Consider the following 15,897-nt stretch of genomic DNA (forward strand, 5'->3'; position numbering starts at 1 on the left):
GCAGCCCTCCGACGTGCCCCAGGCCGGGCCGGGCCGCAGCCCTCCAACGTGCCCTGAGCTGGGCTGACTCGGGGAGCGGCGCAGGGATGAGGTATGCCTCACGGGAGCCGCGTCGTTCTTTCCACGTCACTCGGAAGTGGACAGGCCACTTCCTAGAGGCCTATGCACCCACCTCCCACATTGGGCCAGCGAGTTGGGAGGGAAGAGCCAGGACATTTGCATTTCCCTGCCCTTCTGCCACCCGCTCCCCGGGGGGACCATCCTCTGTTCCTACTGCAGCTAAAGTCACCATATGAAGCAAGCAAGAGTGGTCCTCCCCCTCCTTGACTTGCCCACTGCCTTCCTTGGATGGCCTTGATTTGAGTGTCTGGGGTTCGCATCTCGGAGTTGATAGCATGCCTCTATGAGGGTCTTGGTTAATTAACCGTGGGTGCATTTTTTTCTCCTAGAAGTGACTCAACGTCCCGATCCACAACACAGTGCCTGTCCATCTCTGCAAACAACCTTGAGTGCAAAGCGTCTTTATCGACAATGTTCGGTGAGGCGGAGCAAGGAGAGCCGTACACCGGGCTCTCTTTCCAGAGAATTAAAAACAAACCAGAAGAGGAAATGTTTAAATGAAGCATCTCTGTAACACTTCCTCGCAGCTGTTGGGTTCGGGAGTCTGGGGAACCATGAACATGACGGAGGCCTTAAAAAGTATGAAAGAAATGGGCAATTTTATCCTCTCATTGGGAGCCCTGGGATGTCAAGGGAGTGCTGTCTGCTTGCCAGAGGCCCCCAAACCCAGGACCGACCTCAGAGGGAAGGCGGCAGCGTGTCAATTTATACCTAAGCGACCCTTTAAAAGAGGATCCTTTTCTTTTCACTTCCTGAGCGGACCCTGCCAGGCAACGTACGCTCAGACGAGCTAGCAGAGCGGCGCGGACCAGACTGCTTCCCAGACAAAATGCCGGGGACTTTCCGGTGCGCTGGAGGGGGGAATAAAAAACCCTCCTGGGGGTCTGAGATTTATGCGAGCAGCAGCAAGCTCCCCTGCCATCCCTCGTTGCAAGCTGTGCTCTCTTCTTCCCGCCGCTCAAACAAATGGCAAAGGAAAATAAATCGTTTAAGCAGAAATCGGCCCATGTATTACAAAGCGCCGGCCTCAGGCTTCAGCGCTGGAGAGGCCTCTTGGGGCTCCTGCTTCTGACAAGCCTCTTTTACAGTTACCTTGCAGGGCTTGTTCAAGGTAACAAGGTCACTTGGCCTGAATAGCCGACACAGTTAAGTATGTGTGCTCGCCCCCCTTCAGCCCCAGACCCTGTTCTTGCACCCATCAGGACCCCTGGGAGTTGGTCCAAGCCCCACGTCTAGTGGAGATACCCGGGGAGAAGTAGCCAGCTTCCCCACTGCTCCAGGCAGTCTGGGGAAGGGCTGCTTGCGAGAAAATAAACTAATAGGTTTGACCAAGATGTCTCAAGAAATGGGTATTTCTGCCAAACTGAAACATTCACAGCCCCTGTTTCTTCCTTATCTTCTGGACCACTCCTAGAAATGAAGGCATGGTCAAGATGCCCCGTGTAGGGGCTGTGTACTTGCTTGTCCAGCTCCCAGGGCTTTGCTGTCTGGGATTGGGAGGCTTAATTCCCCGTTGAGGCAAGGCACCCGGCTCCTGGGGATGACCTTGAAAACCTCAGCAGTGCTTTCCCTCAAAGGAGGATATCCATCACGCATCCCTCTCTCAGACCCCGTGTCTCCTGGCACCTTCTCCGCAGAAGACCAGTGACGCCAGGCAGGTCAGAGCTCTCCTTGGCTGTTGAACTCCTAGGAAATAAATGAGCCATGGCTCGCTGCAGGAGCATTGGAAATTTGGAGAGCTGCAAGATGCTGCTCCAAAGTGAATTGGCCTTTCAGCTCTCAGGTGCGCAGCTCTGACCTTTTGCGAGGCTGAAAAGGAGCGCGGCAGAAATGGTGATAAGGGGGGGAAGTCATCGCTGATTAAAGCAGGCTGGGAGAAGAGAAAGCCCTCGCTTCTGGGCAATGGAAGATGAGAAGGGGAACGAAGACGTAGGTATACATTGCACACATTGTAATACCGATGGTAGCATCCGGAGCTGTGCATTGAAACGAGGCGGAGAATAATTCATGGGTTTGGAGGGTCTCTCGTGGGGTTTTTTGGGTTGGTTTTTTTTGGTTTGGAGGGTGGTAGTCGGAACGGCAGCCTTCATTCCCAGCGACAGCGAAACCTCTTTATAACCCCGTTTCCCAGCGCTCGTATGGCTTGTCTCCCGCACGCCAGCCACACTTGTGATAGCCACATTAATACGCAATTGAGTTCAGCGGGATTAGTGTTGCTATACACTGACTACCCAAGGAATTATTAATGATTAGGGATATTTTTGAGGCGTCTGCTTTTGTTGCCGTACAATGCGCGGCGCGAGCGGCCTCCCTGAGCTGTTTATTGTTCCACCATAGAAAACAAGGCTTTAGAAACTGAGATTTGGGGGGGGGCGAGAACAGAGAGCGTGCATATTATATTCAGACCGTTTCCACAGCGACATTTCATAATCACAGAGGAGGAGACGGGAGGCGAGTGCTTCAGTGCAAAGGCTGGCAGAGGAGGGGCGTCTTTGCAGCGGTGTCGGGTGCCCCAGCACCCACGGATAGCCGCCCAGAGCGGGAGAGGCTCGGTACGGCGACCTGAAAAGGACCGTGGCTGAGTGCAAGCTCTGCACGAGGGCTTGAAAGGCACAATCATTGTGGCGCTTCTCCTACCCTTTCCCTTAAGGACTAATATTTATAAATAAATAAGTGGGATAGCGGCTTGTTAGATATACGGCTTAAATATCTGCCTTTCTCTTGGTAAGAAGGGGGGGAAGGAGGCATGCGTCAAGAAAAGGATCTCAATGCACCTCTCGAGAGAGGCAGGCTAGAGCAACGTGGCGAACAGGTATTTTATGGGTGACCTGTATTTTATCGATCAATTTTTTATTTTCTTTTTACAACCTTCCCAAACTTTCAGGGTTATAGCCTGAGGATGGATTCTCGGCAGATGGGGATGTATTCATTGATATGGAGAGGCCTGACTGCAACAAATAGGGAGAGGTGCGTGGCCAGCTCGCCGAGCCTGAGTTTCACTGGGGTAATTAGTAAAGCTCCATTAATTCCAAAGGTTTTGTGGACGTGCACGCCTGGTCTGCTCCAGGAAGGCTCTTCCTGTGTTTCCGTGAGCGAGATGTGACTAGCGGTTAGGGGGAGAGGGGGAGGAAGCTAGGACTCTCCGCTCCGACTGCAGAAACCATGAGCCCAAACCCCTTAAATTCTCCAGGATTTTCCTTTTTTTTCTACGTTTCTAATCTTCTGCCTCCTTGGCTCCCGGCTGCCGACGACAAGGATTTGCTTACCGCCGAGATGGCTGGGAGGACTGCAAATTGATATTTCTCGTCCTCGACTCACTTACTTTGAGTTCAAAGCTTTGATTCCTTTGACTATTAGGAAGGCCAAGATCAGTCACCCTAAAGCTCAGCCCACATGTTTATCTGTCGTGTGTGTTTGCAAAGCAGCATGGGAAACTCCGTGCCAGATGGTAATGACGGTATCTTGCAAGGCCGTTTGAATTGCGGCAATTGCTGCTGCTCCCCCCCTTCCCTAAATCAGCATCCTTTTATCTTCCTCATTTCACATTTGTTTTCTGCACGGCTTGGGTCTGATGCCAGGAATTAGAAACACGGGTTGATTCATACATCGATATTAAGCTACATAATCACCTCGGTCATTATTTGATGGAGCATTTGCAGCCTTTCAGGAACTTTGTGCGAGTGGAAACTTTCAAGCTCGTACGAGCGCTTGACAGGACTATTGATAACGGGGCTTTGTGATTAAGTTACGTGCCCTCGGCCTGGCGTTCTCACTGTAAATAATCCTCCCGCAAGACTCCTTTCAACCGTTTTTTTTATACTTTATTTGTTTTTCCATTCAACCAGAAAATAACAAGTCAGTGCAATCTGTGACAATAATCTAAGGGGCATTATGTATTCAAGCAGCGACAAGCGTATTACCAGCGGGCTTTGCCTCCTCCAGTGAGGCTTAGAGAAACATCAGGTGTTTTAATAGCCAACACAATCCCATGCAACAAAGGGAAGAAAAGAAAGACCCACCTACAACGCTGATTTATGTTTGTGACTAAGCAAAAGTGTAAACTAGGAGCAGGGCACTCTGGGTTTCCGTAAGGGGTTATAAATCAACCGTTCACGGAAAGCAGAGTACTGGCAACCACCTCTGTCTAAGGAAGGGAATGCATTTTGGGTAGCGCTGTCAGATCCCTGCAACAGGGCTGGGGGGTACCTGCACCATTCATCCGAAATGTATTTATAGCACCCGGCACTAATCTAGGCCTATAAGTGACGGCTTATACCAGGCCCAGTCTGCTCCAAGATGCCCCTGGCTAACCAGACCCGTAACAGGGAAACAAGCCACTTGTCGGGTTATGAGCCAGGGGGCCGAGCCGTGCAAACAGCCGCACGGTGGGTTCGTACAGATGTGCGCGAGATGCTGCATTGTGGAAATGTGATGCCATCCAGATGTCAGAGTGGGTCTGCTGGCGTGCTCCTGTGCTCTGTAGGCGTAAGCTGTACCCCCAAAAAAGGCACACCCTCATTTAAAACACCCCCCACCCCCCATGCCTGCCTATTGCAGCTACAGGCCAAAATGCAACAGCTTCCCTGTTACAATAAGATGGCATTCACCCCAAATCCTGCAGCATTTTTACGAGAGTGATCTGAATTATTAAGAGTCTGTTCACTGCAACCATCAAGAGCAGGCAGGCATGAAAGGACGATCAGGCTGGTTGCAGCAGGGATCCTTGGTGATGTGCACCATGGCTGCGGAGGTGACTGGTTTGCCCAGGTGTATTCGGTGCACGGCTGTCTGACGGTCAGGGATCCCTGGAGTACTCTTTATAACAACGCGGGAACAGACTCCGGGGTCTGTCCAGAAGGGGACCAGCCCCTGCACCTCCCTGCATGGGTGGGATTTGTGACGTATCTCTATCAGGATCAGTCTTGGCATCTGCTGCACTTCTGGTCCAAGGGACAGAGTGTGACACAGGCGTTCTTCTCCTTCCACTGTGTAAACCTAAAGAAAGTCTAGTAAATGCTGATTGAATCCACCCTGGAGGCCTGCAGACTTGTGCAGACAGGGTACTGGCATGCACATCAGCTAACTACATGGTATCTGCTAACCTAAGACCTTTCCCAGCTTTCTCTCCCAAACTCAAGTTGAATGGCATCCTTGAGGAATGAAGCCTTATGGTTTGGGTTAGCTTTTGACAAGCCGGTAGCTTAGGAAGGTCCCAGGGGGCAGTCAGAGCTAAAGCACTGCAAGACATTTTGCCGTTGGTCCTTGGTTTCTGAGACGGGATGGCTTGGATGAGGAGAGCCAGGGACTGCGCTTGCATTGCGTTGCCTCCGGCGTAGCCATTCGTGGCAGTGCGAGCATTGGTCTGCACCCTGCCACCCACTTGGAGCACGTGCTAGCAGTATGGGTTGTGAACCTCTCTGAGTGCACACATCTCCGGTATACAACACTGTCCCTTCACTTTGGTTACCCTCTGGCTGCTTGCATGACAGCAGGAGACAGCCCCTGCCTGCTGGAGATGTGATTATAACCAGTATAATGTCCATTTACCAGCTGCTGCTTACAAGCTTCCAGCGTGAGCGTGGCACAGCAGCTCCAAAGCCAGCTTGACTGACATGTTCATCTTCCAGCCCATTTCCTGACTTAATTATTCCAAGGAAAGCAAGGAGTTATTCCTTATAAATATTGTAATACGTGGATCTCAGTGACGACAGAAGCATTTTCTACGCCGCTCATGCAGAAAGCCAGCGTCTTCCGGCACTCTGTTCACGAATGCCTCGCCAGGCTAGCAAGCGGTTAGGGAACAAAATCCTGTAGTCTCCAATCATCAGGTCCCAAATGGTGCTACCCTCACCCCGAGGATGCTGTCAGCATCATTTTTAAACCTCCCTTACCCTTGGGCCGGAGCGGCTGGTACGAAGGTGAAGAGGAACTCATGCCCCTGCCTGCATTATAATGTAAAATAGCCCATTGTTTCTAGTGGGATAATACCAGGAAGATTCATGCTTCGTGGGAGGTTGGTGTTGGGGTGTCCCAGTAAGACGTATACCGGGGAATAAAGCTATTCCTCAGGACAGGAAGGTGTGGAAATGTACCCAAAAAAGTAATAGGCCATGGGCTTTTGTGTCATTTCTGGAATCTCGGAGCACTTCATTTTACAGGTATGGTTGATGTTTGCTTTGAAACGTTTTCATGTGACAATCGTGGGTCAAAGAAGAGGTGGGGGGGCTCACAGACTCCCTCAAACCATGCCTCCTCGTCATGGATCGGATGCACAATCCCATTCCCCACAGTAGTTAATGTGAAATCTGTTCACCGATTTAAAATGGAGAAAACATATTTACGGCATATATTTCAGGGTGAATCACGAGCACCAGGAGACGAAGGTCACATACTTCCCAGGTCTCTCAAACTGGAGCAGATCCTGAAACTCAGAGCCTCTTTCTTCCCTCTGGCCTCATTGCTGGAGAGGGTGGTAGAAAGAAACCTCTCTGATGCCCCCACGCTGCTTCTGCTACAGAGTTTGGAGAACTGGGTGGGGGACATGCATCAAAGGGTCCCTAGATGTAGCTATATATTGCTTTCCATTGGCAGAAGTCACCTCCTCCAGGGTTTGGAAATGTAGTCGAAAGATCTGATCTGAAAAGTTGGTGAGGGGAAAGCACTGACATTTGGGGCCAGAGGAGTGGAAAGAGGTTGTAGGACAACCCTGGTCCAGATGGTCAAGCCCTTGTTCTGTTTCTGCTTCGGTGGGAGTTCTTCTGAGTAACGGCTGAGTAAGAAATGAATGAGGAGCTGCTTATCCAGCTCGTTGTCACTGGGTTTTGAAACTCCATCTGCCGACTGCAGCCCCCAGTTACCTTTGGAAATAATGCACGAGCCCTGAAGAGTTTACAGGAGGCCATTTGCTACATGTCTGCATAGGTGCAAATGCACCGATCTATTGCTGCGTGCGTGTGGATGTGTGGACAGACACCTAGATTCTGGCGGTGTGGGCATAAGTGACTGTCGGTGTACTTAGGGTTATGGTTTGCATGCTCTTCTAGAAGATGGTGTGCAAATCCAGAGGGCCATCCATGCTCATGTGCCTGCTCTAATTGGCGTACGATCCGGAGCCAAACCGAAGTGTAAAGGGTGTGCTTAGACACAACTGTAACAACGAAGCATCGCCTGTTGCTCATCCTTTCCTCCAAACTTTCCTCCTCCTGAATGCAGCCCGATGCTCCCTGACCCTCCTGTTTGCAGACTTACATAATCCGAAATTACAAAAGTGAGGGGAGCAGCTAGGTAAGAAGAGAAAAAGCCGCGTCGCAAATGAAGCGACACCATTAGCATGCATTTATGCGGAGGCTTTACAAGAAGCCGGATGAGCTGCTTTTTTTTTTTTATTTAAATTAATCATTATAATTATATCCTGCCCTTTATCAGCAATCTCCTATGGAGACTGTCCAACCAGAAAATAAAAGGAGTTTCAAAAAATAATATTATTTCATTAGCCTCTTTAAAGGCACAAGGGTGCCTCTTGTAAAACACAAGGAACATCCAGGCAGCAGCATTTCTGCAGAGAGGTCAGCTGTACTGTGGGTTTCTTCTTCTTTCCATTTTTCATAGATTGAAACACTTGCATGGAAATGAGCCTTTTCTTTTTCTTTTCTTCCCCCCTCCCAGCAACGTAGCTCTGCTTATATCCTCACTTGGACGCACAGGGGCAGATATTTAGGGCTGGACCTTCTCTTCCAAATCCACCTCCATAGCAGCAGGAGAGCAACACAGGGCCGTGCAAAGTGCAGTAGAGATCCCAGGGGTGAATGTACTCAGGACAGCATCCAATACAGCCTGTCCCTTGATATGGGATTCAAAGATCCTTGTCACGCATAGGTCAGACTAAATCCAAGCCTTGAAAGCGATGGGAAGAACAGCCCTGAAGACTTTATAGGAGACAAGCAGCAGAGCTGGGATTAAGGATGAATGGATCCTCTCCTTTATAGCCAACAACTGTCTTTAAAAAACAGATGAAGGGGCTTTGAAACTTGTCAGTAGCATGAATGATGACCTTTCTTTAGAAAGCCCAATCTTTTATTCAATGCTTTTACTGGTACCCAGTATCAAGGTGCCACCCCTTTTCACCAAATTAATTCTCCGAGACCTGGTTAATCATCCTATGATTAGCATGTCGCTTTGGCCATTCTTTGGTTTTAGGTAACCTTAGTGGATCAGAGTTAAATTGTGTTCTCTGCGATGATGATGACACCCCTGGCTATTCTGGAGTTGTCTTCACCAAAGCAGCATCTTGAAATAAATACTGACTGGAGTGAATGCTTTATTTCCTATGGCATCTGCAGTCATGGAATAGACACCTGTCTGTATTTGTCCAACTCCAAACTGATAAAATCTCTGTAGAGCCGAGATCTGAATGATGCTGCATGCTGGACCCCAGCAACCTACCTACCTCGACGGGTCATGGCCATTGCCGAAATACCCAAGTACATCAACAGTTTCTCCAAGACTGAAATTTGGCCTCTCACCAAAAGCTGGTGAGATATATACCACTGCTCTGCCATGTTCATTTAAATTATCTTCATTATAATTGGAGTTACTTCCTGCCATCTGTGTGGCGATGAACCCCAGATAAAGCACCGCGATCTACATGGAAAAGGCAAAACAACCACGCAATATGAGATACAGCGGCCAGCTTTCAACTTGGGTAATTACATTCTGGTGGGTGAAGTGCACTTGACATATTCTCCTGGCTCAAGGTGGACAAAAGCAGGATTATGCAGACATGGAAATGCAAATTAGTTTTGCCTCTATTATTGCGTAGTATTACGGGTGCTGCTACCATGATTGTTTCCCGTTAGGGCATTCGGAAGGCAGGCAACCTCCCTGCTCTTTCAGCTCATAAATAGAGGATTTTCTGTTAGATGTTGGCTTGGAAGCAGAAATCCACAAAACCTTTCAGGACATAATCTCAGCCTCCAAGAGGCGGCACTTTAAACCGTACAAGAAAAACAGCTGAAAATTAGATCAAGGTGGTGCCAGTCAGCTGCAAATTGAAATTAGTTATAGGTGCAAGCAGAGTACGCATCTTTTCTGGCTGCCTGCAGCTGTCCACCACATCTGCACTGATGCCCTGTGCCAAAATGCCCAGGTTCAGGGAGATATCTCCTCAATGCAGAGAAGAAAAAGATGTTGGGGAGAAGAGGACTGCTTGACAGCCCCTTAAGGGCAGTGCAGCACTTTTAGGTCGACAGATGCATTTTCCTTCTGCTCTGTCCTGGGATGAGCCTACAAGGGCCTCTATCCTGCAAACTCTATCCTTCGTCCAGCAAAGCATCAGAGCAAGTGCTTCAGCATTGAAGCCTTCCCTTGATCCCATTGAAAGCAGCGGGACCCATCGCCTGGTGAAATCTCTGCTTTTCCAGAGCAATGCCAAAGTGCTTGGCATACTCTGCCATCATCTTGGGGACCTACGGGTGGATAGTCTGCACCGTGTTGCCCACCAGACGGCTGAAAGATGCTTTTCTAGCAAAAGCCCTGTTAAGATCCCTTGTGCCCTGAACAAGATCTCATTCAGGCAAGGTCCCGTGCCCAACGCATTGTGTGCCCTGAATATTTCATCGCAGCCATGGCTGCTAATGGAGCCGCTCTCGATCGGCACCCTCACCACTTGCTTGTCACATACTTTGGCACAAGCAGGAATGTGAAAGGCATCTTATCATCATAACGCTGACTTCTGTGTGCTTCTGGGAGAAATGCATGTGCTGGAACAGCGTCTTTAGAGATCATCCCAGAAAGGAGCACGTGGAGGGTCTCCATGCTCCAGAGGACTCAACGTAGGAGCTTGGCAATGTGCTGCTGTATTGCCTCTGTGCCCAAGACTACACGACTCCATCGCTGCTGACCATCACGTCGGAGCCACTGCTGTTCTTGCACCCACCTAAGGAGCAGCTATGGAGGGTCTGTGGAGCTGCCTTGTGCCCTACCTGCTCCCTGGGGACAGTCCTGCATCTAGTTTTGCCCCCCACCGCTACAGAAAGGATGTGGATAAGTTGGAGAGAGTCCAGTGGAGGGCAATGAAAATGTTTGGGGGGCTGGGGAGCAGGACTGGTGAGGAGAGGCTGAGGGACCTGGGCTGAAGTTGTTTGCAGAAAAGGAGATGGAGAGGGGATTGAATAGCAGCCTTCAGCTCCCCGCCGGGGCCTGCAACAAGAATGGGGCTGGGCTGGTCTCAGTGGCAGCAGATGACAGAAGGAGCAATGGGCTCAAGTTGCAGCAAGGGAAGTTGAGGTTGGATATTAGGAAAATCTTTCTCACTAGGAGGGTGGCTCTGGAGCAGGTTACCCAGAGGGGTGGTGGAGTCTCCATCCTTGGAGGTCTTGAAGACCCAGGTAGACCAAGCCGTGGGCTGATGTAGTTGGTGCTGGTCCTGCTTGGAGCAGGGGGTTGGACTAGATGTGGTGTCCTTTGGTCGCATCCAACCCTCAGTTTCTAGATTCAGTTCGTACTCCGCAGTGGCACCACAGCTCGGTGTGGAAGCAGAGTGGGAAGTTTTCAGCTTCACTGCCCATGCGTGGGGTCGCTTTGTCTAGTGACAGCCTTTATCCCATGTGAGATCATAAGCCTTTTCCAGCTCTGTCTTCTGCGAAGGACGAGAAATCAGCTTTTCCGGTCTTCCGATCCTCCACTTCATGTGCCAGCACTCTTCCCAGTGCTGTGTCCCAGCCAGGGGTGCATCCACCAGCCTCCGTCCCATCTGTCGGGGTGTCGGGACACCCTGAGATCCACTCGCACATTCGCCATCTTCATCCTTCTTCCCGGATGAAAAAGTGTCAAACCTGTTTCACTTGTGTCCTTCACCAGGAAGAGACCTCAGTTTTTGTCTGATGATGAGTCCCTCCTCCCCACCCACCCCTCTTCAGCTCTTTTTATCGTGCTCGCTGAGGCAGTGGGAGCTAGGGGACACTTGGGTTCCAGCTCTGCTACCAACTCACTGTTTAACCTTGGACAAGTCACTTTGCCTTTATATCTGTTTTTCCTTTCATCTTGAACCTCTCTTGTGTATTAGGGTTGCAAACTGTCCTAGCTAGATATACCTGAACAGCTCTTAGCACCGTGGATCCCTGGCCTCAATCAAAGGCCTGTAGATGCAACCCCGAGTGAATTAATGATAATCAAACAATGCTTTTGTCCTCACCATGGTGCTCATGGGCTGTCACTGGCAAGAGATGTGCCTCTGCCCTCAATGTTCCTGAATCCCAAATTGAACCAAAGTGAGTGTGTGTGTGTGTGAGAGAGAGAGAAACAGGCTATTAAGGCTATTAAAGGTAAAATAGCTTGAAATCTCCATAGAATCGCTGCCAAAAAAAAAATTAAAAGGCTCAGATAATTATTCAGGTCAAAGGACCCTCCTAGCTTTGATAGTATCGTCATCTGACTGGGCTTGCATGAATTCCTTCAGGAATAAAATGCATTGGTCCAGACTGAACTAGGGAGAGCAGGTTACCAGTGGGCAGGGGGGAAAGTATTGGAAAGAGGAAGAAAAGCCCCATTTCATCCTTCAGCACCTCTGCTACCTGCCCCTCTTCTGCGGTCTGGGTTGTTTGTGCCTGATAGGTAGCAATCCGGCCGCCGGCTCCCGAGACCCTAAGCATCCCGGTCAGGAAGACATTGATCCGAGACCTTCCTCTGGAGGAGTCTCACCACCCACCGAACATCTGCACAGCTCCTCTGTGGGTCAGGCTGTGAAAGCAGGGCGGGAGGAAGGGTGATTTAGGGATACGCATGAATCGCCCTGAAAGACAAAGCAGGGGACACCAAAAAGGGTGGCGGGGGGAGGTGGGTGATGGTGGGGGCTGGAGTCCAGCTCTGGAGCTGTATGGAGGCGAGGCAAATTAGCATGTGGGAAGTGCACAGTGTGTGCATGTGAGAGAGAGGGAGAGACAGGGGGTGGGCTATGCATGAAGAGCGCTTTCCCTTTCTTTCTCTCGGCGCTCAGTTAATCCTGCTGTCAGTTGGTGTTAAGCAGCAGACGAGGCGCTGGATTCCGGGAGAGGGAGACGCACAGCACCGAAGGCATAGCAGAAGGGAGGCGCGGACAGAGAGAGACCAGAGGGAGAAATCCAAATCTATGCTTGGAACTGGGCTTCTTTTTCGCCAATGCAAAAGGGAATATGCAGCACATTTTTGCTTTCTTCTGCACCGGTTTCCTAGGGACGGTGTTAGGGGCCAATTTCCCCAACAACATCCAGATAGGTGAGTTGGAGATGCGAACGACTTCCTCGGGCGAGCAGAAAGGGTCGCCGGGGGGGGGTGGCATCCGACCCCTTCGTTCCTCCGGCGTGCAAAGAAAGGCTGTGGGTCCGCGTAACGGGCTGGACAGGCTGGGCTGGCCGTAGAGCCGCGGCGGCTTCCGATGGGCTCGTCGCCACAGAGGCGGATCGATTCCTTTGGGAGGGAATAAATGCCTGAACAACAGAAAAAGTGCATCTGAAATGGAGGGTGCAAAGGATGATGATGATGGTGATGATAAAGCAGATGGGTGCTTTGTTGCAAGCTCAGGAGAGGACAAGGAGTGGGGGCTTGGGTGGGGGGGGTCACTGAGAAGCCCCTGTTGCAATATATACCCATTTTGCAAGGTTTCCCCTGGCTGCAGGTGCAAGGTGGGGAAGGACCACGAACACTGTGTGCTGCAACTGTGGGAATGGGGGCAGAACTAGTCTAGGAAGACGTTGCTTTCAGGGCTCTCTTTCCATCCGGTGCCTTTCCCTTATGCTCAGCAATGACCCCTTTATTTCACCCTTTCCCTCCCCAGTGGTGTCACTTCGGTGCCACGGTACCCCCTGGTTCAGGGTCCCGTATCATGAGCAGCAACAGGGTCCCTTTCTGTCCCCCTCTTTGCAATGGCAATCCTTTTGCTAAGCCACCGAACTCCTGCCTCCGTCCAGGAGCACAAGCGATGCTTTTATTGCTGTTGATGCTGCTTGCCTTCCCTCCCCCGGCCCAACTCTCGCCTCCCGAGTGCATTCCCATTTATTTAAAGAGGTGAACCGGGAGACCGGCTTTCCCTTGAGGCAGCAACGCTTAGGCAGGGAGTTCGGGTGCACAGATGCCCCCTCCACACTTGCGGGAGACGTAATCTGGGTTGAAAACGTGCAAAGTGCTGTTCCTGCCAATGGGCAGATCTCGGTGCGGTGGCTGATGTTTTTATCTGTTTTTTTTTTTCCCTGAGCGAATGGCGGGCGAGAGTTGGAGTGAATGGAGCCGCCGAGTCCCTTTGTGCTTCATTTCCCCACCTGCAAAATGGGGGCTAGCGTCCTGCCTTTCCGCATACGGAAATTCAGACCTGTAGCAACCGGTGTGGCACGAGCAGAGGGTGGACATGCTCATGCTTCGGGGCATGGAGGTCAGGAGGAAACCTGGACTAGGCTGTGCCATTACTGGCCACTTCCAGGTTCCTTGTGCCTTTCTCTCTGCCCACGGTCCAAGGCAGGACATGGGATGTGGGATCCAGCATGGCCCTGCTCTTGGATTTGCTCCCTTGCCCCCTTGCGCTGCAATTCTGGGGCTGGAGCGTGCACCTGGTGCAAGCGCCATCAAGGCCGAGGCTTTGATTGGTCTGGCTAATTTTCTCCGCTGTCACCTGTTCGGAGCGACGCGGGTTTCCCTGCAGCAAACTTCCTCCGTGCTGGCAGCAGGTGCCCGAGACAGCAATCTTTGGGCCTCCTTTTCCTCCCGGCCCCTAAATGCCATTCACCGAGGGCCAGGTCCTAGTGCATGGCCTCCTGTGGGTTCATCCCTTTCCTTTTAAATGGAGCAAACTCGCCCCCCCGGCTGAGTAGGGAGGGGAACGTCAGGACCGGGCCTGCATCTGCTGCTGGCCTCGCTGGAGAGGGCACGAACGTTATTGTTCCTCCTCAAAGACAGCAGCGCGGAGGCATGTCTGGGTCCATCCCTTGGAGCTATGTAGGCACCCCCGTGGTTCACCCCCTCCCTTAGGACTGCCATGCCGAGGGGGGCCGTTGGGCCGGCACGGCTGTGTTGTGCAGATCACGTAATGCCCACCCAACAAAGATGCCCAGCGCGCGGCTTGTGCCGGGCGTCTCCCCGTCGCGACGTTTGGTGGCATTCGTCGAGCCGGGCAGCAGCTGCTTCCCCCCGGGGAACGATGGCAACGCAGCGCCTTGCAGCGTGAACACCTCTCAGGCCTTTGCTTTGTCTTGTTTTTTTCTCCGCAGGGGGATTATTTCCTAATCAGCAGTCCCAGGAGCATGCGGCTTTTCGGTTTGCACTGTCTCAGCTCACAGAACCCCCCAAGCTGCTCCCCCAGATCGACATTGTGAACATCAGCGACAGCTTTGAGATGACATACACCTGTAAGTCAGGGCTTTCTGGCCCTCCTCTCTCGTCCTCTCTCTCTTTCTCTTTCCTTTGTTCCTGTCCTCCTGCACGGGCTTCATCTGCCGGGCACAGGAGCCCTTGCCCCAAACTTGAAATTTCTCCGTCCAAGCCCGTGCAAAGAAACCGTGTGCAGGGGATTTGTAATTCCTTTTGATTTGTTTGGAGGCTTGAGCGAGGGAACTCTGCAGGTGTTCATGAGATGTCTTCTAGTTTCTCCTTTGATGATTTTAAAGTGCCGTATAAAAGCCTTTCAGTTCCTCCTTTTGGTTCCCTGAACCCCTCCCGCTCGTCTCATGTCAAGGTTTTCTTGCGGCCCTGACACCCTTATTTGTTGTGACCCAGACATACAGCAAAGATCCCCCCTCACCTAGGACTTTGGAAAGCATCATTTCACGTGGACCCGTCTTCCTCCAGCCATTTCGGCTTTAAGCAGCGCACCTCTATAGAGGGTAGTTTGATGGGTGTATCGAGGCTGGATCTAAAACAGAGCGCCTCAGGCAGTGTGCAAAAGGCAAGGGCTCTGGTTTCAAGTCCTGCTGCAGCGAATAGTCAGGCAAGTGTTTCAGGAGCGGGCGTCATCTCTGCGGGGCTGTTCGAGGGCTCCGTGGCGCGCGGCGAAAGCACGCCGCAGCCCATGGGGCAGCATCTTGTTCTGTAGTACAGATGGGAGCATCCAGAATACAGCATTGGATGATGTTAGGACTAGCAACAATGATAACGAAGCCCCATAAAAGGGACTGGAAGATGCCGTGGTTTGCAGAGAGCATGCTATGAGGCTCCTTTTTTGTGATGAGAGGCACAGGGCCTTGCGAGAAGGGCTGGAGCCCCTAAAGCAGTGGTCCTCAACCTTTTTTATACCAGGACCCACTCGTAAACATTGGTGGCCAGTCCCAACCCAGTGCCCCTCAATCCCGACCCGCTTTCCCCGACAGCCCCCCAGTGTGTGGGGCCAGGGGGTCACAAGCAGCCCCTTGCAGGTGGGAACTCGGCCAGCCTGCAAGGGAAAAGCCACAAGTTTCCCACGTTTCTCCCCATTTGTAAAGTTTGTCAATCCATTTTTAAAGTTTGTTTGCGAGCCTTTTATATATTCTTGCAAGCCATTTTTGGGTCACAGCCTGCAGGTTGAGAAACACTGCCCTGAAGCATCCTTTAATTGGATCCAGTGTTATGCAAAGTGCTTTTATTCTGTGCGTGTGTGCATGGGCATATGTCCCTGTGCATGCATATGCATGTGTCCCTGTGCGTGCATGTATGTGTGTGTGTCCCTGTGCGTGCATGTATGTGTGTGTGTCCCTGTGCGTGCGTGCATGTGTGTATGTCCCTGTGTATGCGTGCATGTGCGTATGTCCCTGTGTGTGTGTGCATGTGTGTATGTCCCTGTGC

General features: G+C 51.4%; 1 protein-coding gene across 3 annotated transcripts in view; it reads left to right on the forward strand.

Annotated features, from left to right (window-relative positions):
- Positions 1-12,067: 12,067 nt before the first annotated feature.
- Positions 12,068-15,897, forward strand: part of GRIA1 (glutamate ionotropic receptor AMPA type subunit 1) — a 141,012-nt gene continuing 137,182 nt past the window's right edge. The window contains exons 1-2 of one of the 3 annotated variants that reach the window (XM_019535263.1): positions 12,068-12,369; positions 14,352-14,489. In XM_019535263.1, coding sequence (XP_019390808.1) covers positions 12,288-12,369; positions 14,352-14,489 — 220 coding nt within the window. In that variant the 5' untranslated portion in view covers positions 12,068-12,287. The remainder of the gene's footprint in view (positions 12,370-14,351; positions 14,490-15,897) is intronic. The other 2 variants (XM_019535262.1, XM_019535261.1) reach the window with 2 other exon arrangements.

Source organism: Crocodylus porosus, unplaced genomic scaffold (genome assembly GCF_001723895.1).
Source record: "Crocodylus porosus isolate Cpor-Errol unplaced genomic scaffold, CroPor_comp1, whole genome shotgun sequence".
In the NCBI taxonomy this organism is placed as follows: Eukaryota; Metazoa; Chordata; order Crocodylia; family Crocodylidae; genus Crocodylus; species Crocodylus porosus.